At 29.2% G+C, this 24,338-nt stretch overlaps 4 protein-coding genes across 4 annotated transcripts; 2 read left to right on the top strand and 2 right to left on the bottom strand.

Moving 5' to 3' along the window:
* The first annotated feature begins 633 nt into the window (after positions 1 to 633).
* Positions 634 to 1,534, top strand: LOC125848163 (pathogenesis-related genes transcriptional activator PTI5). The gene has a single exon (XM_049527981.1). The coding sequence runs from the start codon at positions 759 to 761 to the stop codon at positions 1,305 to 1,307; it is 549 nt and encodes a 182-aa protein (XP_049383938.1). The 5' UTR covers positions 634 to 758; the 3' UTR covers positions 1,308 to 1,534.
* A 10,298-nt stretch (positions 1,535 to 11,832) lies between these two features.
* Positions 11,833 to 12,680, bottom strand: LOC125848859 (ethylene-response factor C3). Its single transcript, XM_049528803.1, has one exon. It carries the CDS (start codon positions 12,678 to 12,680, stop codon positions 11,868 to 11,870), a length of 813 nt encoding a protein of 270 aa, XP_049384760.1. The 3' UTR covers positions 11,833 to 11,867.
* Positions 12,681 to 16,141: 3,461 nt separating this feature from the next.
* Positions 16,142 to 19,108, top strand: LOC125849146 (GDSL esterase/lipase At5g45960). Its single transcript, XM_049529170.1, has 5 exons — positions 16,142 to 16,451; positions 16,788 to 16,918; positions 17,833 to 18,066; positions 18,557 to 18,818; positions 18,915 to 19,108. Exons 1-5 carry the CDS (start codon positions 16,142 to 16,144, stop codon positions 19,106 to 19,108), a joined length of 1,131 nt encoding a protein of 376 aa, XP_049385127.1.
* Positions 19,109 to 19,928: 820 nt separating this feature from the next.
* On the bottom strand, positions 19,929 to 22,982 carry LOC125849093 (GDSL esterase/lipase At5g45950). Its single transcript, XM_049529105.1, has 5 exons — positions 22,630 to 22,982; positions 22,072 to 22,202; positions 21,582 to 21,815; positions 20,591 to 20,840; positions 19,929 to 20,189 (listed from the first exon to the last, which is right to left on the bottom strand). The coding sequence occupies exons 1-5, from the start codon at positions 22,901 to 22,903 to the stop codon at positions 19,999 to 20,001; spliced, it is 1,080 nt and encodes a 359-aa protein (XP_049385062.1). The 5' UTR covers positions 22,904 to 22,982; the 3' UTR covers positions 19,929 to 19,998.
* Between the last annotated feature and the right edge of the window lie 1,356 nt (positions 22,983 to 24,338).

The following is a 24,338-nucleotide window of genomic DNA, read 5'->3' as shown; positions in this document are numbered from 1 at the left end:
AATATTGCAAACACGAGGGACTATTAGTGCTTCATGTGAAAAGTGAAGGATAACTTTGAGTCTTAACCCAAAGATAAGCGACTATTTTGTGCCTTTTCTCGAATGACTACAACTAAGCATATTTTTGTTCTTTTGAAGATTAGCATGCACATAAAATTATAATCAAGGGCAAAGTTAAAGTGTCAGTTACAAACTCAACTCAATTTAATAACTATGATCCGAATCTCGTATAAAATAAATGTATTTCAAACCTCGTATCATTTTGAGCTATATGTAACTGAAAACGACGTTTTCACCACTAATATCCACCTCAAAAAAGGCGTCTTCCACGGGCAACAACTTCCCTTTAATTATTCTAAAGATGGTCAAATTACGTCCAACCTTTTTTTTAATAAAAGGCATCAATACTCTGGAAAATATTGTTTGACAGTTCTCTTAAATAAAACCAAGTATACATCATTGTACATGTACACAATTAACTAAACTTGAAATATCAACGCAAACAAGGGGTAATTAATTAAACCATGTCATATCCCATCAAGACACCAACCATATAATATATATTGTATAAATTGAAAAAGACTTGCACAATTTTTCACTTGTTTCCTCATACTTTCCTCTTTCTCCACGAGATAAATAAAATTCATAAAAATCCCACGATTAAACGATTACTTTTCTAGTATCCCTTTATGTTAAATACCTCATAAAACTAAACATTTTCCCCAACAAATTAACCAAAATCCCTTCTAATTATAGCTATGGTTCCAACTCCTCAAAGTGATCTACCTCTTAATGAGAATGACTCTCAAGAGATGGTATTATATGAAGTTCTTAATGAAGCTAATGCTCTAAACATCCCTTATTTACCTCAAAGAAATCAGTTACTTCCAAGAAATACTAATAATCTTCGTCCGTCACAGTGCATAGGCAAGAAATACAGAGGCGTACGACGTCGTCCGTGGGGAAAATACGCTGCCGAAATTCGCGATTCGGCTAGACACGGTGCGAGAGTATGGCTAGGTACGTTTGAAACTGCTGAAGAAGCTGCGTTAGCTTATGATAGGGCGGCTTTTAGAATGCGAGGTGCTAAGGCACTACTTAATTTTCCATCTGAAATAGTGACTGCCTCTGTTTCAGTAGAAAAATTAACTTTGTGCTCAAATAGTTACACTACCACTAATAATTCAAATTCAAGTTCGAAGGAAGTTTCAAGTGGAACGAGTGATGCATTTGAATCAAAAATTTCCAATGAGTTTTCTCAAGATGTTAAAACAGAGCTGTGCATGGAGAATTTCTTGGCGCTCTAAGCGAATAATGTGTTGACACGTAGGGAATATCTTTATCTATGTATTCAGGTGTACGAATCAACTGAACTACTAAAATTTCGCTGTTGTACTTATATTATGGGCTTCTCTTTTCTCTTATTTCCTTTTTTGAATTGTTTGCAGCGATGCACGCTATAATCTTGTGTAAAAAGATTGCTTAGGATACTTAGTATGTTTATAGGTTGTAATATACACATTCTATTTTCTAATTTTTTTTTCTTCTCAAAATTCAAATCAAACGAAATATTATATGTATAACCAAATATTTTTTCCGGTTTGATGGATAATTTGATATATTACTCATGATAAATAAAAGGAAAAACTTTTCTATCTAATTCGGTAATTATATAAATATAAGGATAAACAAATAAGTGAAAATAATTTTAAAGTTAGATCAGTTGAATTATAAACGACTTATCTTAACCGGCCAAGCACCTCACAATCCCAAAGTCCCATCTGTAATGATAATAACACTCGGACTTATATTAGCTCTGATTTTAAAGTTTATAAATTTTTATAATAATAAAATATTTTTCAATAATTAATACTATAAAATAATAAATGCATTTATAATTAATAATTTATAAATACTTTGTAAATTTTTAAATGTAAATATATGAATAAAAATTAATGAATTTTTCCGAGCTCATACTTTAAAGGCTAGATCTGTCTATATTTGTATAATGGAGAAAAGACAAAATTTGGTGAGAGCACTTTGCATATTGCTCAGCAATCAAAAGACACAATTGTCTTGAATATAAAGAAAGGATTGAGATGCAATATCTGCCTATTGACTTTGTAATTATCTAAAGTTGACTCTTGATTCCCCAATGTAACCGCCATATAAAAAATAAATGTATTATTTTTTTGAGTTAAAAAAAATTGTTTTAAGAATAGAGACTAAGTTATACTTTTAATATGATAATATTGACATAATATATAAACATACTCTTTAACTTGATTTTAGAGGTTGATATTTATATCTTTCAATTTTTGATGTGCATAAATAATCACTTAATTTTGAAATAAATTTGAACAAGTAAACACACAGGCTCTACGTGACATAATACACATAGGACGCCATATGGGATGTATATTGACCACATAGGACATATATGTCTACTTGTTTTATTTTAGATAAGTTTAAGTGTCTACTAATACACATTCAAAGTGCGAAAACATATATATAAACTGAAATCAAATTAAAGAGTATGTTGATCTGTTATGCTTGTTAATGTTGATTTCTCTCATAGCTTCATCTCCACTTTTTCTAGACTCCTCACATAATAAAAGAAATACTAATATATATATATATATATATATATATATATATATATATATTGTTGACACCCACTTTTGACCCTCCACAATATAAATTAATCATTTCAAGCTTCTCCAATTTCAAACGATTTAAAATAATTAGTTTTATAAAGTTTCCAAAAAATAATAATATAGTTTGCAAGATTTTTTTGTAATAGTTTTGTCACCTTTCATAAATTTTAGATGATGTACATGTTTTACATAATTATGTATATAATTAGTATATTTTATGATTATTCGAAAATCGTCAAAAAATAATAATTATTATTATATTTTAAATATTAGGGATGGTTATAGTTTTGAGTTAATAAATTTTATGAAATTCAAAATACTTTCAAGTAATTTTTTTAAAGTAATTTTATCACGTTTTAATAATAAGTATGTATATTTTTGCAATCACGCTATTTTATAAATATTTGAAAATTATCACAAAAGATTTTACATTTTAGTTAAATATTTTATTAATTTGCTTTAAGTTATAGCTAAAATTTCGAGTTAATTAGTTTGGTATTTGAATTAATTAGTTTATAATTAAATTCATTATTTTTTTTATTTCGTTGAGATTAAGAAGCTCATTGATTAATTTATATTAACTCATCTTGTTTAAATTTTAATCAAATTCACCGATTAAATTCAATTGGCTATAATTTTAATCAAATGAGTTAAATTGTCAATTCAAATTTAACCTCCCCCTTACTTCACACTAAGCCATTTGTGATAAACTGACCTGGGCCCTATTTGTAAATTCTGGCGGCCCATTTTGTCCAATTCTTATTTCCATTCCAAAATCAGCCCATTTCCCTTTTTATTCCTCAAACCCATTTCTCCACAATATTCCCAGCCCACCCATACATGCCACAATACAATAATACACTCCCAAACAACAAATACATACATAACAATACAAAAAGACCTTCCAGCCGCCTCAACCCACTCCAAAACAGTACCCAGCCCCTGTTACTCTTCTTCTTCACGCGAGCACCGGCAAGCAACGTTCAAATCCCAACAAATCCGGAAGTCTCGTCCAACTACCCTGCAGCGCCCATACTCACCCCATCCTTTCTACTGTTTCCGGAAAAAGAGGGATTTGAAATTGAAATTTTTAATCCGTTTCCCCTTTAATGGAATTCATTTTTTTCCTATATAAAATCCATCTTTGTTTTCGGTTTAGAAGGGGGAGATTTTTGAGTTTAGTTCTGAGACAATAGTCACTCACACGCTTGAAAATTTCGTATCTAACTTCCTGAATCTAAGCTACGAGAGGATCGACGCTTGGATTTTTTTTAGTTTGCCATCCTATTCGAAGTTCGTGGTAAAGGAATCATTGCTCTCAAGCTTGTTGTCGTCCAGTCGCTGCTTCGAGAGAGGTAAAAATTATTTCTAAATCTCACTTTGGATTCAATTAATGATTATTTAATTAGAAAATTTAGATTTGTTTCAGCAGTATCTTTGTTGGTTACATTGTTGTGTATGTATGATTACAACTCATTAAATTTTAATAGGATTAATTGAATTTATTTGCTAAGTGTTGTTTCGGTTTAAGCTCTGTCACACTTTCCCTATTTATGTAGCGCATCATTATCTTCTGCCCTTCTCACTTTACATCCTTACCTTGTTCATCAGCATCATATCGATATTTGAGTATAATCATAGCTTGAAGTGTTGTCCGTGATGTTATGTTAGTAGCTCAAATTAGTCTTGTTTTAATTTGGGTCATAGGTTCACTGCTAAATCACCTCTAAGTGTCTGTTTCTTTATTTTTTTTTTAACTATTTAAGGTCTCGAAATGGGCTGCCTCGGTTTGTTACTTACTAGTTAAAATCCGGAAATCTTATTCAACATTGTAGTTGTTCCTCCTTTAAATAACCATTTTTTACGTTAATACACTTCTTTGAAATCTGTGGTTTATTATAGTATCGTGTGAATATAATTTCATGTTTGCTTGCGTTAAACAACGCGTTCTTAGCATAATCTCTCCATGCATCCTTTGATCTCATGTGAGCTTCTATCGGTTCGAATTCGTCATGTTTATGGTTTTTTTTTTATTATAAAAAATCAGCTTACTATATTTTTCTTTTAGTTTATAAAATCTTCATGATAATTGGGTTTAACTATTGTTCGATGTATGGCAGACTGCCTCATTAGCAGGCCCTTTGTACTTCAAGTTGTTATTGAATGCTAATTACTTGTTCAAAATGAGATGATCTAATCCTATAATGCCCATGCTAATTTCCTTACAGCTTTCATTGTCATATCTATGTATGTCTCTATGTCTAGAACTTTAATAGTTTGGTGTTAAGTTTTTTTTTCTATTTTTTTTTTGCTTTTGTTTCATTTTCTCCTTGTTTAGCCTGCTTGTCATTGTTAAAGTTTTAGGTGTCTATATATAGCTAGTTCATTTTTGTCTTCTCAAGTTGTATGTCATTTAGAATAATGACTTTGGTGACCCTTTGAGTCTTGAAATACTTAAGTTATTCTCATTTCACTTCAAATCATGTCTCATTTTTTATTTTATTTTATTTTAGTTTGTTTATTATTTCAAATACTAATTTTGTTCTCTCTTTCGTTTCTTATATGAAACCCCTTTCGAGTTCATGGTGGAATTATCTTCCTCGTATTTTCAAGTTGAGCCATAAAGGCTTGATTTTTTGCTTTCCCTCCTTCTCGAGTCAGCCCCTACGTATTCAAAAGCTATTACAGGTCCTGGAGACCCAATATACTGCTGGAAATTAGATTATAATGTTCAAAAGCCCAAGAAATGGGCAGTATGCACGTCATACACAGTATTATACACTGATATACAGGTTTGGAGCAGCAAATATGTGAAAAAAAATGAAAATGAGGGTTGGAGGCGTCAAATTGGGTTGTATACAGTTAGTATACAATTCGGTATACAGGAAAAGGGCAAAAACACAGCCCATATGCAATGATATACGATCAGTGTATACACTGATTTTTGAACGCGGAAATGGGCTAAAGCCCATCCTTGTGCACAGCAGGTGGCCAACAGCAGAGTCAACTCAATGGGTCAAAGCCCATTTTTGGCAAATAATAGATTTAGGACAGGTTGGGCCTTTGGCCCAAATTGGATTATCTTCCTTTATCATTCATTTATTTACATTAACTCTCTAACTTTTTATTTGTTTTGATCTAATTTAATTAAATTCCCCAAAAGATGAACCATATTCCTTATGTTAGTTTATTTTAATGTAATTAATTTTTATCAACTCTTACACTTATTTAAATACTTTTAGTCAAAACTTTCCACTTATCTTTAATTAGATTAAAATAATTTCTTGGTTTATCTACTAAGTCGGCTCGAATTGTTATTTCTAAAAAGTGATGTAAATAAATTTTAACTAATCTAATTTTGTTAAAATCCTAATTGACCGAGTTGTTTCAATTAAGGTCCTATTTTCTTAAAAAATTAAAAAATTATTCTTTATTTAACTATGTTTATCAAAGTTAATCGAATATCGTAAAAATATATATATTTTGTGTTAAATTATTTTCCTAAATATTTTTGAAGATGCGTTCTTTAAGGGTTTTTCTTCATTTAAATCATCAATTTTTATTTCAAAATTGTTCTAAGTTAAGGATTTTTTTTATTTTGTTTTATTTATTTTTAATAAACTTTAAAAAATGCGTTAGTCAAAACCTTTTTTTCAATTGATTAATAATAACGATAAATAATAATAATAAAAAAGGTTAAACAAAATAAATATATATATATATATATATATATATATACTTAAAGCATTTTCTCAAAAAAGGTTTAGTCATTTAATAAGAAATGATTTTCATGCTTTAATGTATTAAATAGGTTTAAGTTATTTTAAAATGAATTAAATAAATTATAATTAACCTAGTTTTATTAATATTCCAATTACTTGTATTTCGAGTCGAATATATTATTTTGGATCCCTTCCTCTAAAAAATAAAGATGAAAAAAAAATGCGTCATTTATTTAATTATTTTCTTAATCAAATATGTTATAAGTTATTATTATTATTATTTTTTTTTATGTTAAATTATTCTATTTTTTCTAAAAAATAGTCAAATATATTTTAGTCAAGTCGCAGGTCAACCGCATGTTAGCGGACACTTCGAATGCTTAAACCCTTCTCGAAGTGTAAATTGAACCCCGAACCCCCTTTGGCATTTTCAAATGATTTTTTCTGTTTAAATCTTTGAAAATTATAAGTTTTCTTAATTTCTTTAAAAAATTAAGTGGCGACTCTTTCTAAGTATTTTTCTCAAATTGTTTTATACTTAGAACATTTCAAAAAGTGATTTTTTCTAAAGATAGGAAAATTACGGCACAACATATATATATATATATATATATAGTAATTGCCAAAGGATATTCTTTACAAAAAGGATAAATCTTTCCAAAACAAAGATAACGTTTTTTTGAAAATTAAGTTACTTAATAAGCACACCTTGATGACTTTTCGTTTTATAAACTACTCGAGAACAATAGGAATAGAATCATAAAAATATTTGTCACACGTTTACCATAAAGAGAAGAAAGAAAATTAATGCTGTAGATGTATAAAGAAACCAGGACCAAATTAAGCACGTCTAATTTTTCTAATTATAGATTTCAACGGTCTTCCCATCTAGAAAAACATTATACGTAATCAATGAAGTGTGCAATATTTATGTTAGATACCTACCAACTTTTACAGAAGGATCCATATTGCATTTTTCTTGTCAAGAAATAAATAACAAGATGGTTAGTCAAGCCTCTTGTCTATATGCGCGATCGGATGTATCATTATCGATGCGAATTTAATTGAATTTATAATTACTTTTAACACAAAACATAAATTTATATATAAAAAATTATTTAAATTGTAATAAATAATAGACATGAATCTATATATAACTTTAAAATGTTTAATACTAAGAATCACAAGAAATTGAACCCACAAAACTTAAAGGAAAAATTACCAAAGTATACACCATTAGTTACGGTATTCTCAATATTTCCCTACCATTTTAAAATAATACAAAAATTCCTTCTTTTCACTCAAAACCCAACTGTCGGATACATTATTTCATTTCCACTCCAAACTCACGTTTCTAACTCCTATATTTACTCCTTCAATTTCTCTCTCTTTTCACTCACATAATCAAATCAGTTACCACATTAATCAAAATTTGAATTTCAAGAGGTTTCTTTCTCCAGTCAACTACTTTCAGATTTGTAGGTACTTTCATCTTCTTCAATTTTCTTCTTCGTTTTTTCTTGTTTCATCATTTTGTCTAATACATATGAATGCTCCTTCATTTAGCATGGGGATTACCCAAAATAGTTACACTTAATACTAATCGAATCTTTGATTTTGATAATCTCAAATGGACAAAAAACAAATCTAAAAGGTTGCAAGATCCTTTAACAATGGCAAATCAAAGTTTAGAGAAGGCAAAAGCGAAAAAGGAAGTACATGCATCAACCTGCATCAGCAAAAGCGAAGGTTGAAAAACAACAACAAAAAAGAGGTAGAAAGGTTGCCCTTGCCATATCTCGACCTACACTATCCAAGGTATGTATTTTGAACCATGTATTTTAATATTTATTTATTTTGTTTTAAATTTATGTCTTCCCCTGTTGAACTATTGGATCCACAACATTCGTTTGAGGTGAAATTTGTTCAAGATATTATGCAACAAGAAAGCGACAGTTTGTAGCCATTGAAACAATTTTTCTTTACTTACACATTTGATATGTTTTTATATTGTATCTTCTTTTGTAGTGACTGTAAAATGTTTTTTATTGTTTTTGTTGAATTTCTGAGCGATGAATCAACATCCCATCTATAGATTTTCGAAGTGACTATCTTCGCACAAGATATGCAACACTGTTATGAAAGTATGGTCTCAACAAGGCCAAGACGGGATATGTTAGCGAGAATGATGATCCTACAAGGCCAAAGAATGACTACACTCCACCAACAGAAGATGATCTTGTTAATGTAGAATATATTTTTATGTATCGATTCACCGACAGTTGTTGATGATCTATTATTTTTAATACACATTAATTAGTGTTTTTGAGTATTTCTTCCCTTTTGAAGATACTACTTCTAAATGTGAAGAGTTTTTATGTTGAAAATTGTTTATTTTGTTTTCAATATATTTAAAACCTTGTTAAATTTTGTCTCTTATAAGTATAGTACACATCACTATAGTTGATACTATATTATTAGCAGATACAAGATTTTCCAAAAAATTATTATGTATATGATACACGATTACTTTCGATATAACAAATTTGTATGTATTAACACCTGATACTATATTTTTATACTTGATACAAATTAGCTAATTTTCAATATATTAAGTACCTTTTAACATTATGTCTCTTATAAATTTGGTACAAATAACTACACTTGAAACTATATTATAAGCTAATACAAATTTGTCAAAAAATATATTATGTATATGATACACATTATTATTTATCATGTTTTCAAAATCACAAATTGATGTATCTCACAAAACCTAATACTATATATTTACAATTGTTACGATCCTCTTAATTTGTAATATATTTAGTACCTTTTAACATTATGTCTCTTATCCGATACACATCACAACTCTTATCCGGTACATATCACAACACTTGATACTATATTATCCGATACAAAAAAATTCAAAGAATTAAGTATCAGATTCATTATGTTAAACAAATCAATGCAATGTAATAGTATTTTCAGTACTTATTAGCAATTACAGATACATTAATTACTTAACCAACACAATGTATATTTTAAAAATAACTTTGTATCAAATACAAAACAATACACAATATGTATACCAGATTCATTTTTATCAGAAATTAACAATAAAAAAATATAGGTAGAACTGAAAAACGTAACATTTCAATTTATTGAATCAGAAATTAGTAAGCTAAAAATACTTTTCAATGTAAACATTTGTAACAGTGGAAAGAAATGTTATAATTTGAGAATTGTTAGATCTGAAAAATAAAGTACTCCAAAAAAGTATTGATCAAGATTCTTTCAGGAAGAAAGTACAAGTTCTTCGATTGTGACCTTCTTGTCCACAGCCACAACAGTTCGTGTTTGATGTTAGTTTTTCATCTGGATTTTCTTCCTTTTATTCCTTGATCTACTGGACATTCTTTTGTATCTTGATGGCAAGACAACTTCTTCCAAAACACATTTCGAAACTAACCAATCACTTTTGTCTAACATTGATTCCATTGGAACTGCATAACACACTAATACATAACTGCAATTGTACCAAATATATTTTAATGTTTATTGTATCATTCCAAAAAAAAAATTACACTTCAAGATACATTATTATAACTCAGCTCAATGGATCATATATATTCTTAGTTTATCATACATATTATTACTGTCACCACAGTTTTACATGTTTTAGATACATATAAAAAAATGATACAAAACACACCCATGTATCATAATTACCCGTTTCTATTCATTGATACATTAAAAGAACGAAGAAGTATTTCAAACGTATATGATACTTTGTAATTATCAAGCAATGATACACAAATCTAAACATCTTACACATACGATGCAACACCCAATACATAAGATGTAACCTAATTATGAATATAATTTGCAAATAACAATGTATCATGAAAAATATAGTAACAAATAAATTCAAAAAAAAACAAAGAAAGTTATACAATCTGTGTATCACAAGATTATTTGGTCACATACCTTTTGTTATAAGATCTTTTAATTCAGCTGCAATGGCGGAAATAAGGTTCACGAATGAAATATTCTCCCCAATCACTATTCCATTACTTCTGTATCGCTCGTACCTAACATCACTTTTCCATATTCCGAATGCCTTAACAATATCAAAATATTAATTATGAATCTTCACAAAATTTCGCTGCAATTTTTTTGAATCAAGCTTCTGCAATTTTTTGGAAGAACAAGGAGACACAATTTGACAATTTGAAATTTTAATTTCCTAGTTATGTTACCTATTTGTGAACGACTGATTGTTAGAAGAAAGAAATGTACGCTTGATTTATGGGATTCAATTATATTTTTTGTTTTTAGTCCTTAGTTAGCGCAATAAACTGATAACATAAGTGTCTAAATTAATGTATCCACCCTCATAATTATGTATCCGAAAGGTATAAAAAAGAAGGATTTTTTATAATTAATAAAAGAGTAAGAATAAGATGTAATTTGTCTATTACACTATGTGATTTGCATAGTTTTTACAAACTTAAATTCTAAATTCATCTTGCGATCCAAAGAAAATGTATTCTCTTGTTAAAAATTAGGACTTTCTTTTTTTTTTGGTGATCTAGAGTTAGATCTTAAAACTAAGTCAAAATCACAGGGATGGTGGACGGGTAATGGCGTAAGGCATAAATATATCTAACATATTATATTACTACTCCTCTGTTCTATTGTAGTTGTCGATTTATCTCTCTTATGTTTATTAGAAAATAATAATAATAGAAGATATAATTCATTATGCTACTCTTATTAGATAAAAATAAATTGAAATGATTATCAATTTTAATTTTTTAAAATAATAATGATTTTAGGATAATATTTCCAAACTAAAGTGTAATTAATTAATTTGGGAAAGTGGGAGTTTAAAATTTAAAAAGTAAAAATATAAAAGACTCCTCGAAAATTAATCACTCAAAAAAAGGAAGTGGTATTATAAAATCAAGCAGAAATACTTTGATGATTATTCCAACAAAGTAAATTATCCGTTTGTATCCATTTATAAAATTGAATCCGATTTCTCTCCGTTACCCTCCAAGGCAATTATGTACATTATATACTTTTGAGCAATGCAATTCGCATTTTACTACTTTAATGGTATAAAAATTGTAAGAATAATTGAATCACACTGCTGTATACTTTAAACTATATGAATTGTATACTTCAAAAGTATACCACTTAAATATATACTGTATACTCCTATGTATACAAAATACTAACCGTCAATTATGTTCGACAAAGACGAAAGACAATAATATAAAATTTTGCAACTCAATATATGCATGAAACATGAAAGATAAAAGAGGTGGTGATTAAAAGCAAGTGGCACATAAGTTAATAAAAAATCATGATTCATCCAATAATTAATTCCTATACATATATAATACCCAAGAATTTTAATTTCCCTTACCTTGAATCTCCCCTAATTATATTTTGTATCTAAAACTTATTATTTCTTCTATTACAAAGAGGATAATAAACTATCCAAATAATCACTTCCAAGATCCTCAAACTCTAGGATATCCACGTCATTCAAAAGATCCTCCTCCATGATTTTCATAATTTTCTTCTCCTTAGGCAGTTGATTAATTTCATCCAAATTTTCATACATGTTCCAATCTCTTGATACCCTTTTTCTTGAAATATATTGACTTGATGATGAAAAGGTCCATTCTTTTTCATTAGGACAATTAGATATTCCCATGGCTTGAGCTACAATTTCATATGGGAAATTTAAATAGGCCTTTGGACCTCTAATTCTCAAAGCCGCCTTGTCATAAGCCATAGCAGCTTCTTCAGCAGTATTAAATGTCCCTAGCCAAACCCTAGCTCCTTTTCTTGATGAATCCCTTATCTCAGCCGCGTATTTTCCCCATGGCCTCCTTCTTACCCCTCTATAATGCCGCGTATTATTAATTACCATCTTCTTCTTCTCCTCCTTCTCAACGTTGACAACGTCTTCATCATCTTTATTTGTTGATTCGTCGTTTGAATTTTTGTTGTCATGGGGAGGAATAATAATACCATCAAGAATATCTTCCCAACTTTCAGCTCCCATTGATATCCACCTTTCTAAGCTTGGTAATCTTTCAAGAATTGGAAGTTGTTCCCAATATTGTTCACAACAATATTCATTTGTCACCTTTTGAGAATTTTGATCATTCTTGGATATGAAGTTTGCCCAAACATTCTCTAGAATCTCTTCACATGCTACTTGATCTTGTTGGTGATTATTCTTTTCCAAATGAGTAGGCATCTTTAAAGAATGTTTCATATGAAAAAAAAAATATTTGTTGAAATTAAATTAACTTGAGGACTATTTATAATATAAGAGATAGCACTCTTATCATATAATGTGCAAGGCTAGCTTCTTGTTTAATAATGACTAGGAATTAAATAACAGCTCAGCAAATGGTTTAATCCAATTGATGAATTGGAAGACAGTAGGATACTTGTATTACAAATTATGACTAAGCTAAATTCAAGGATGTTACTAGAATTTAGACATGAAGAAAGGAGTTCACTTTACTGTTTTTAATATTTTCTTGTTGAATGCTTTGGTTATGACTAATCGTTTTGTGTGTTGTTTGCTGGAAAAGCTATTTTTTAATATTTATTTATTGTGAAATTCGCTTTATTACTAAATGATTAATGAGATAACAAGCAAGTGAAGAGTATGAAAAAACTTGTTAAGTTGATTTTTTTTCGTTTTTGATCGCAATAAGTCCACATCTAATTTAATTTTCTTAAACTTCTTAGTTAAGGAAGGAATGTTCACATTGAATCCCTAAATTGGTTTTAAAAGCCCCCAATAAAACTTTAAAAGAGGTGAAAACTTACTGTTTTTATATCAAATCAATAGATGGATGATATGTGTTTGCACAATACTAAAATTATAGTTAATCATATTATTATGTTTTCTTACTTCATTAAATCACCGAATCATGTTAATATAGTTTGATGTAAACATTCTGTGTGGATAAAATTTTCTCTTCTCACTTAACCTCAAAGAACTAGAGATACCTTTGACATTTGTTTGCGTTGCTGGCTTATCACGATTTTATTTGTGTATCCAGAAAAAAGCCATTTCTTGCGAAATACTCTTCAAAAAATACAAATTAATTGGCGGTTTAGTGGGAAACGAACTTTTTAAGTTTATTCCTACTGCCTTTTTTTCCATGGCATTAAAGGTTTAAAGGTACTGTTCTTTTTCAAACCATTCCTGCTCAATGTACTAGAACTCTAATTGTATTTCCTTAATTTTTAAGTTAATAGTAAAAAAACAAATTGCTATTATCTTTCTTGAGTTTCACACTTTATTTATCGATTATTCTTTTTTTTTCTATCTGAACTATCATACTATTTATGTGTTAAAACATACGTCGAAGCTGATTAGATCAATTATTAGTTGTTCTGTTCTCCTACTTAGATTATTACCATCTACTCAATTAAGTGTGTTTTAGTACATAAATAATATTTAAAAAATAAAATATTTAGTAGGTGATAGTTCAAATAGAGAAAAAGGATACAACTAATAATTGGATATGAAATTAGCTCACAAAAATAGTGATAATTCATATGTATATTTGACGGTTATCTCTTAATTTTTCAATATTTTGTCACATACCATAAAACTTTTCATTATTTCTATCCCTCATTTATTTCTCTATCTCCGGACATTTTAGAATAGATTTGATTGGCAGATAGTGAGAATGAATACAATGATTTGACTGTTAGGATCTTAATAGACGAGCCGCAAACATACTTTTTATTCATATATATACTTACAGATTGAGTTAAGAACATAAAATAGGTTTTTGAATTTTGTGGTTTTAAATTAAAGATATGTAAAATGTACTAAAATATCATTTAATTTTAATGTGTGGAAGTTGAAACTAAGAGTTACTTGGAAAAACAAGTAAGTTTTTTTTTTTTTTTTTAAAAAAATGAACTAAAAAAGAAAATAAATTAAAACAAAGAAATAATTATCTTTTTAAATAATTGATCGTGTAGATACATGTGTATAGGTAGAATTTAATGTCCAAAGGTGCATCAATCCTAGATATATATATTTAGTGGAGAGTACTCAATATTGTCCAATTATAATCATAATTTATTTTATACAAACTCATGCAATGAATGGATTATCCAATACTACTCCTATTTTTGTGGGACTTCGACATTTCGCCCCCTTAAAATCCGACTTCTTTGTTTAATTGGTCCTCTTCTTCATCTTGGTTCAAAAGAAAGATAATAAAACACGGGATCTCCAAAACAAGCCACACGCTTCTCCTAGGAACGATGAATATTCATTTTTATTTGTTCAGTATTTAAAATAATTTTTTTATTATTTTTTATTATCTTTAACATATCAAGTAAAATAATATTTTTTTTCTATATTTAATTTACCCTCTATATTAATTACTTATTTTAAAATTATATATTAATCAATATAAATATTATGATAAGATATTTATAAATATTATGATAAAATATTTATATTAATTATTATTTTGGACGTGAAAATATAAAGTGAACGGAGAAAATAAATTCTAACACTTAATGGCAAAGCAAAATATTGAAAAGATGCTATTGCGGCTGTTAACATTCGATGTATTTGATTAATAAAATACTACTAGTTCAATATTAAGTAATTGATAAGGAATGTTTTCACTATTACTATTCATTTTATAACTTTCTTTCGTTAGTACTAGTGTTTTTTTTCTCCTTATTTTCTTTTCATGTGTAATTTCTTTACTTGGTGTTGCTTATATATACTTACAGATCGTGATCGTTTTTTCATCTTGGTGGTAGATGGGCGTGTTAGGTTGAATTTCGACGGGATAAAATTGACTAGTTAAGTAAAATGAGTTATAATTTTATCCTTCCGTATTTAAAGTGAGTAATTCAAAATAAGAATGAATAATTAATAATGAGGGAGATTGAATATCGCAAAGGTCATGACAAGATCTATCCTCCTTTTACCTATCTGGTCTATTATATTTTATTTTAGCTAGTCAATTTTAAATAATTTTCTATAATGATATTTTTAAAAAAAAAAATAGTCATGTTCAAACGGGAATTTAATTTCTTGTATATATCATCCTCAATGTACATATTTGATTGAATCTATTCTTGAACTTCCCCCAAAAATAAAAAGGACGTAAGAGATATTTTTCATGTAAAGAAGTCAAGCTAAAAATTAAGGAGAAGAAAAGCATAGCAACAATAAATAATATATAATATAATGTAAGGAAAAAAATAAATAATAATAAAATTGAAAAATGAGTTAGGTAGAGTATAATGATAACATAACAACATTGATAAAGAAAACTAAATGCGACCTTCATATTTTTCTATCTAGGAACATGTCGTGTTTAATCATCTTTCTCCAATACAAATTCAAAAGGTTAAAATTCACAAATATCAGTTTTATTATATGTCAAAATCTCTTTAATTGTAATACATCTACTAGCTAAGTTTTTCTCGAAAGAACCAATACTGGACTTGACTATAACCAATTGTATATGCAGTACTTTAACATGAGTTTAGACTTTTTTAACATAAAGTTAATTAGACATCAATGGTATAAAAAAAAAAAAAAAAACCAAACCAAGGTCCACTTTAATTACTACACCTACACAAAATAAGTATATATTACACACAATTCCACTCAAAGTCCAATTTGTGTCACCTCTTTTATTTTTATACCGTCTTTCAACGATTGGACCAAAAATGAGATGTTCTTGTCATGTCATGTTACTTCGATATTCTCCAATATTGTTATTTCTTATTTTCATCAGCATCATCAGTAGTAACATTAAAGGTGAAACTGGACCATTAACAAAAAAGAATGTGCTAATTAAGCCCTTCAATAATACCATTTCAGCTATCTTTGTCTTTGGAGACTCCACAGTTGACCCTGGCAACAACAACTGCAGAGCCACTGTTACAAAGAGCAATTTTCCTCCCTATGGAAGGGACTTTGTCAACCACATTCCCACAGGAAGATTCACCAATGGCCGCCTCGTCACTGATATGATGGGTACATTTATTCTAACTGTTATTCTTTTGTTTCAATTTATATGATTAGACATCAAATTTAAAACAAGTTATACGTACATATTATTGTGCTTGTAAATTAATCTTCTGATTAAGAAGAGAAAATTAGAATTTTAAAGTTATATAAGTGTGACATTCTATTTTGGACAGACTAAAAAATAAAAGTGTGACACATAAAATGTTTACAAGGGTCACAAGAAAGAAAAGAAAGAACAAATAAACAAAAATGTTGGTGTTTTATTTTATTTATTTATTATTATTATTATTATCTTTTGTCTTTAATAACGTAACCATGTTGTTTTTGTGTTGTATGGAACAGCTTCATATATAGGACTCAAAGAATTCGTGCCACCATATTTGGATCCAATACTTAGCTTGGAGGAGCTGATGACTGGCGTTAGTTTCGCCTCCGGCGGCTCTGGCTTAGACCCTCTCACCGCTCAAATAAGCGTATCTCTCTGTCAAAGAATTCTACATTATCGTGATTTACTTGAACTTATATATACTGACCGTATCGAAAATTCTACGATATAGATTTATATCAATTTATTGCAATAGTTTAGATGACCAACTGATAGTTATTCGAACCGTATATAAAAGTTAAACGCTTAGATTTATGATCAGCTTTAAATTTATAGCAGGGGGTAATCAACACGTAATCAAAATTGTGCATAAAAACAAGACAAAATTTAGTACTAGTACAAATTAATAATTAGTGCAAAATACACACATCACACATGCACTGGCTTTTTCTTTCTTAAGCAAATTGCTCTATCGCACATTTTTAAATAAATTTTTAATTAGAGGTTTATTTTTTTATAAAAATTACCTTAGTAATGTAATTATATAATACTAAGGATAATATGGGAAGAAAAATTCAATAAAATTTTCTCAATTTACTAAAATGGAGAGGTTAAATAAAACATCTATTTTAGACAAGTAAAATAAGAACATTTTAAGTAGCTTTCGAGTGAGGTCTATTAAATGCATCAACAAATAAATGTAACGGATCAGGTTTAATTTACATTAGTTCTTGCTTTTCTTTAACATTAATGAGTCTAGTAGAAAACAGTAGTAATATGGTTTTACTATATATTTTCCAGGCGTTACAATTTTGAATGTAAACTTTAGCAGTTAATATAATTAAGCTGTTCTTTTTCCTACAATTACTGTTTTGACATTGGTAAGATTATATACACATAGCAGGAGTTATGTTGCACAGTGACGAAGCTAGGGATTCCAATAACGAAATTCATCAAAAAAATCAAAGAAAATTCAACAATGAGTAAAATGATTCTCGAAATTTGTTTAAGACTTTTATTTGTCCATAAACTTATATTGACAAATATATATATTTGTGGCAGGGCGTAATTCCATTGGAACAGCAGCTAGAATATTTTAAAGAGTACAAAATTAGAGTTGAAAATGAGATTGGGGAAGAAAAAACAAAATTGTTAATAAGTAAAGCAATGTTCCTTATAAGTGCTGGCACAAATGATTTTGTTATCAATTATTTTAACACCCAATTGAGAAGACACTCTTACACACTCCCTGACTACCAGCAGTTTTTGCTACAACTAACTCAACAGTTTCTCAAGGTACGTAATGTCTCTTTCAACTAATTTTAAAAAATAAATTATGTTCTATATATACTACTCACTATATAAAAAAAATATTTTAACAATCGAGTTACTTATAAATAATTTTTATAACAAGTATTAACTTATGATAAATAAAAATAGTCATTAGTCTGTTACACTCGCATATTAAAGTGTTAAAATTCACATAACACTTTGTCATGTGTTCAGATTCTCAACTGAAACATATTATAATTTTATTGTCTAAATGAAATTTATTAAAATTGGATTTAACGATTGTAGAATGTATTTCTCCCTAGATTATATCACTCCACATCAATTTAATATGAAGCATCATATCATTGTATTAAATGTATGCTTGGTACGAAGGAAAGTATGTCTTTCATTGAAAAATGATTTTTCTTTGTAAAGAAAATGTAAGTAGTTTTCTTACTTATTTTCTTGTTTTCTCATCCTGAGTATATATATTTTCAATGTTGAATTGATTTAGGATTTAATGGCTGAGGGAGCTCGAGTCATCGGAATAGTAGGGTTACCACCGATGGGGTGTTTACCGGTGGTGATCACCATGAAGACGGCCGGCAGCCCATTGCAACCACGTCAATGTATTGATTCATATTCCGACGTAGGAAAAGAGTATAATCAGCTTCTTCAAAATATGTTAAAAAATATGAATACTTATGGAACAAAAATAATATATGCTGATATATACAATCCTTTATATGACATGGTACAAAATCCCAACAAGTATGGTGAGTGACCAAAATTTAATTCTTCTTTTTTTTGTTTAAGTAAATTATTTTTTTCTGATTAATTAATAAATGTATTTATCTTACCTTTTTTTATAGGTTTTAATAACGTCTACTCTGGTTGTTGTGGAACTGGGCTTTTCGAGCTTGCACTTTTGTGCAATCCAAATTCACTTGTTTGCATTAATGCTTCGGAATATATTTTCTGGGACGCAGTCCATCCAACTCAAGCTACGTATTATAATTTGTTCAATTCTCTGCGTCCCACCGTTGATGTTATGCTTAAGTTATAAAAAAGTATTTCGTTGTGGGGTAGATGTGTTTGATGATTAATTGGATATTGTCTTTTATGAAATATTTTATGTTGGATTTAAGTAAGATGTGAATTGAGATTTTGATTTACTATTCTGAATACAGACCTAACTGAATTAGATTAGAGGTAAGATATAAGCTTTATCCTATTGTTAGATGGAATACTTTTTTTTTTTTCAAAATATAAACGGAAACTCAGAAGTCAGAACAATAATTATTTTTCAACTATAAAGACTTAAAAACTAGGCTAAATACATATGCAGCCCCTTAAATTTGTCCTTAAATTTCATTTTGGCACTCCAACTCAACCTTGTTCTATTTTAACCCTTAATGTACCATTTAAACACAAAATTGCCCAACTTGAGGGAAGCCCATTCTCTGAAAAATGCCCGAGTGTAATAATTGGATGATTTAATTTATACTTTTTTATATTTTTCATGATGAAGTGAAATTATTCAAACTCTTAATTTATGTTTCTTGGAAAAAATTTCGAGTACATTATTATAATGACATCCAAAAATTAAAGTCTCAAGGTCGATAGCCTAGGTAATTGACCTCCATTAGATCGGCTCAAGTGGTCGATCCTATATTGTAATTTGTGGCAAGGCTTGCGTTCGCACAATTCCTACTTCTAAAACAAATTAAAGCAATTAATAATATTCTTGTAAGTAAAAAGTACACATTTTAAAAAACTGATAATTGAAGGAAACCACACGTTCGAAAGTTTCCAATAGCATAAGCTAACTTCCCTACATGCTAATTAATCTCGAATAATTAAGGCACAAAGCATAGAAGAAAACATGACTACAAACTATTGGTAGGAAACAAGCAACAATAATTAACAAAATGATTAAAAAGAAAAAGATGATTATTAGTCGAGTAAATCAACATTAATAGCTTTAAGAGCTTCATTAGCCATAATCTTATGCATTTTCTCAGAAGGATGAACAGCGTCCCAGAACACAAACTTTGTTCGATCACCACAAGTTTTCAACCCCTTACAACTCTCTCCATACTCTACTGTTCCTGTCCCACAACACCCCTTACTTGTCTCTGTAAAACCTGTTTCATTATATTTATAATTCATTAGCAACATATATAGTATCCATATAAAAATACCAAATATATTTTCTTGAAAAATATATTTTTTTGTTTACTTATCAAATATCATAATCTATGTGAGATAATAATGACTGAAACATATTTTTTGGAATACAAAAAAGTAGATGTGACAAATGGGCGGATTGAGTTGAATTTAGACAAGTCAAAATGAGTTGAGTTAATAAACCAGTGGGTTATTGATCTGTCCAAAAATTATTGGGTGGGTCAAGACCTAACTCACTCAATTCTTACTAAGTTTTAATTGTTTATTTTTTCTTTCATGCTTTTTAGTATCTAGTACAAATGATTTTATGATATATATTGTTACCTCTGACTAAGAACAATAAACGTAGATTTCTTACCGAATTTTTGGGGATTTTGGACAGCTTCCAGAATGATGCTATAGATGTCAATGTAGGCAACTTTAATCCCAAATAATCTTTTAAGAGCTTGCAATTCTCTTTTGATTTTGAGATTGAAAGTGAAAGCAACTTTGTTCAAATCATCATCGCATTTGGTTTCATCATCTCGAATGGTTCTAATAAGTGGTTCACACCCAAGAGGAGGAACTCCAACCACTGCTAATCTTCTTGCTCCTTGACTATGAATTATCTGTCGAAAATAGAAAAATTTACTGTCAATTTATATAACTTAAATTCGTAAGTATTAAGCCATTATAAATTTATAATAAGTGTGTAGGTAAACTATTGAAATTTTTCTAAGGGGGGCGGATATACTAAATTAGGTTCAATAAACAAATTGCATGTTGATTTTGTTTTCACGGTATGTTATGTTTTTTTGGAAATAACTATTGAAATTTTACTAAGGGGAGCGATATATATACTAAATTATATTTTGGTAAAACTTTAATTAGAAAATGAATTGAAAGGGAAGTACAGTATTCAATATAAGTTCCAAGAGAACACATTTCTTTTTCTATGCCTTACGTACCCCACGCTTTGAATCTTTAGTGGGACTAGGCAGCTGGAACAGGTAACGTATGTACGTACAAGTCATTTTAATTCCACCAACCAAACTTCGCTGAATTTAATTATTATCATTAATTCAAATAGAATATCAACAAGTTTGGTTGCATATAATTGAATTGGTTTTGGATCCTACCCCAACAATGGTGAATCTTTTTACTAAAAAAATAATAATCTAGAAAAGGGGAAATAATGTGTGTAATTGCGACTGTGGTCCAATGGTCAATGAAATATCTAAATTTTGATAGATCGAATTATAAATTACTTTATACTTATGTTGATGAATAAATAATAGTATTTGGTGAAAGAATTGAAATGTATATAAGGTGTCGGATATCGATCAACAAAAAAAAAGAGAGAGGGGTACCTTGACGTGAGTAAACAAGGAACGGATCAAGAAGTTCTGATACTGTTCCACTGTGTATTGCATAGAACGTATAACTTCCAGAAAGTAATTTTGTAGGAAGTCATTAGTTCCCATACTTAACATATATAGTGCATTTTTCATAGTTTCTCTTGCTTTATCAACTCCCACCATTTGGCTCAAGTGGATTTCATAGTGCCTCAGATACTCCCTTTGCTTCGCTAGTGTCATTGCATTCTGATTTTTCAGCAAAAAAAAACATATAAGGCCAAAATGTTGAACAAAAACGGGACTACGTTGTTTTTTTTAAAAAGAAAAATTGAGGTAGGGAAAGGGGATCACAATTCACAAGGTGAGGAATCGACCAACTGAGATATTAAGATTTCTCAAACCAACTTTAAGATTGAAGGTTCGAGTGACCATAGAGCAAAAAAGGTGGGAGCTCGTAGGAAGAGGTTAAAAGATAATTTCAAAAAAAAAAAAAAAAACGTACCGAGAAATTGGCAGTGAGATCATCATAACCAGAGCCAGCTGAAGCAAAACTAATGCCGTGTAGCATATCCACCTTATTTATTTGTGGGTCTAGAAACGCTCTGGTCATGTTTACGTAACCAAGTGCCTCCGCTGCAAAACCATTATTTTACTTCAGAGACCCTCTTTTTTCAACTGATTAATATATTAATTAGACAGTAAATATAATAGTATAATTTAAAAGGTCCAAATATACTTTACAAACTGACTTAATATCAGATTTAACTTTTTTACGGTAAAAAAAATTGTTAGTGGAGAATATATTTGAGATGAAAAAAATTAGTGAAGATTTTCATGGATCAAAAGGTAAATTAATATTCTATTGTCAAGTTAAACAAAGTGGAGGCACATTGTTCATGAGTCAAGCATAACTACGAAATGGTGATCAGTATCACTATTTTACAAATTTGTAGGAAAAAAAAAAGAATTAATTCACTAGCAAAAAATAAAATAAAAATTAACTAGGAAATTTGTGGTGAAGAGATGGAATATATAGTAGCAAGATTGAGTAAGTAATTACCAATGAAATCTGTGGCAAGTTTTCCATTGGAGAACCTGCCAGTAGGTTGAGAATTAAGGTCCATCCCATAAGGCAAGTAATTAGCCTTGTCTATAGTAGAAAGATGGTTGTTATTTCCAGGATCTACACTTGAATCTCCAAACACCAACAAACATGTTACATTGTTTTTGGCTGCCAATTTCCTCAGCACAGCTACTTCAATACCTTGTACTACAGTATTATGATCATGTAACACTACCAGAGCCAGAAACAGGACAATCACAAGCCTCATCATTTTCACACACTTAATTCAACGTAAAATATGTAAGTTGTGTAGGTAATAAAGGTGAACTAGCTCTACTCGTCCTTATATAGAGTTAGGGGGCTGTATTTTTTGGTTCCCCAACCCAGTGTCCGTCCACATTGACTTCGTAACCAAGGGGACTCAAACTCGTGACTGATTAAAAATAAAGGAGTACTTATCACTCCACCACAACCTTGTTGGTGAGTTAAGGAACTTTAATATTGTTAGGTCGATTAATTAGCTAGCATAAGACGTTTGTATGATCCATGTGGCAAAATAACTGGCTGAGATACATGAGCATGCTAATTTCGTATATTTCCGTTCAATTTCACACACTAAGGAAGACTTTCTGCGAGATTTGACTTTATAACGCTATGGTTTGCATGTAATATTACAACTTTTTAAAGGTTCTATTTACTAGTCACTTCTAATTACTTTTTTTTTAACATCCATTAAAAAAATTAATAATAATCTCAATTATTCTCTCCAATTTATATTACTTGACTCATATTAATTAACTTAACATATGCCTCTTAAAAAGACTTTAATATGATTAGAGGTGTATTTTATTATATACATTATTAATGATATTTTGCAACTCCAAATTTGACTACTAATACTATTTTATGTAGTTATTTAATACTAAAGGGTAGTATGAACAATTAATAATAGTTTAACTTTCTTAATTTTGCTAAAATTGACAAGTACTTCGATTCCTCCGGCTCATATTAGTTGTCTACTTTATCCTTTACACATCCCTTAGGAAATCATAAATATAAGAATAATAATTTTACTGATTTACCCTCTTAAGATTTATTTTTTAAAACTTTATAAACTCGTTTACAATTTCAAAAAGAATTAATTAGAAGAATAAAATAGGAAAAATGTAGTCAATTTTATCTTAATTTTTTTAATTGACAAATAAAACGAGACAACTAGTTTTAATAATACTGCTCTAAAATAAAAAAATATATATTTAACACGAGTGACAAGTAAATATGAACGAATGAGCGCACCAGTCCCCTTCCTTACCTCTTCTCCTCCCTGCCAAAACAGAAAGGACAGCAAAATAAAATGCTTTATCTGTAATTAGTTGGGTAAAGCCCTTGATTTCAAATCAATTGTCATGTGACAATTAATAAGCGGTGGTACATCTCATAAATTTTTCAGCCAACCTTGAACAAGATTAATGGCCCAGCTGGTCTTCATGTCTCATAGTGTGTGTGTCTACAACAAATTATATAATCGGTCAAAGTGGAAGCAAATAATTCAAAATTTATTAAAATTTGTGATTGCAGATTTATCACACTATCATTGACAATTAACAAAATCACCAAGTCATGCAAGTAGTTGTAACTCGTAACGCTTAGCTAACATTATCTGTCCATTTGCTTATTAATGCAACACAAACATAATTTGACAGCTT

This window comes from Solanum stenotomum, chromosome 12 (genome assembly GCF_019186545.1).
Source record: "Solanum stenotomum isolate F172 chromosome 12, ASM1918654v1, whole genome shotgun sequence".
Taxonomy (NCBI): Eukaryota; Viridiplantae; Streptophyta; class Magnoliopsida; order Solanales; family Solanaceae; genus Solanum; species Solanum stenotomum.
Note: the sequence above shows the minus strand (reverse complement) of the source record. Positions and strands in the feature narration are given on the sequence as shown.

What these genes read in the sequence shown, in the direction of transcription:
- LOC125848163 (XM_049527981.1), top strand. Translation starts at nt 759, where the DNA reads ATGGTTCCAACTCCTCAAAGTGATCTACCTCTTAATGAGAATGACTCT.
- LOC125848859 (XM_049528803.1), bottom strand. Translation starts at nt 12,680, where the DNA reads ATGAAACATTCTTTAAAGATGCCTACTCATTTGGAAAAGAATAATCAC.
- LOC125849146 (XM_049529170.1), top strand. Translation starts at nt 16,142, where the DNA reads ATGAGATGTTCTTGTCATGTCATGTTACTTCGATATTCTCCAATATTG. An exon ending in CCTCGTCACTGATATGATGG is followed by an intron (nt 16,452 to 16,787) that starts GTACATTTATTC and finishes TGTATGGAACAG; the next exon opens with CTTCATATATAGGACTCAAA. An exon ending in CTCTCACCGCTCAAATAAGC is followed by an intron (nt 16,919 to 17,832) that starts GTATCTCTCTGT and finishes TATTTGTGGCAG; the next exon opens with GGCGTAATTCCATTGGAACA.
- LOC125849093 (XM_049529105.1), bottom strand. Translation starts at nt 22,903, where the DNA reads ATGATGAGGCTTGTGATTGTCCTGTTTCTGGCTCTGGTAGTGTTACAT. An exon ending in CCTTGTTTACTCACGTCAAG is followed by an intron (nt 20,841 to 21,581) that starts GTACCCCTCTCT and finishes TATTTTCGACAG; the next exon opens with ATAATTCATAGTCAAGGAGC. An exon ending in CCAAAATCCCCAAAAATTCG is followed by an intron (nt 20,190 to 20,590) that starts GTAAGAAATCTA and finishes ATAATGAAACAG; the next exon opens with GTTTTACAGAGACAAGTAAG.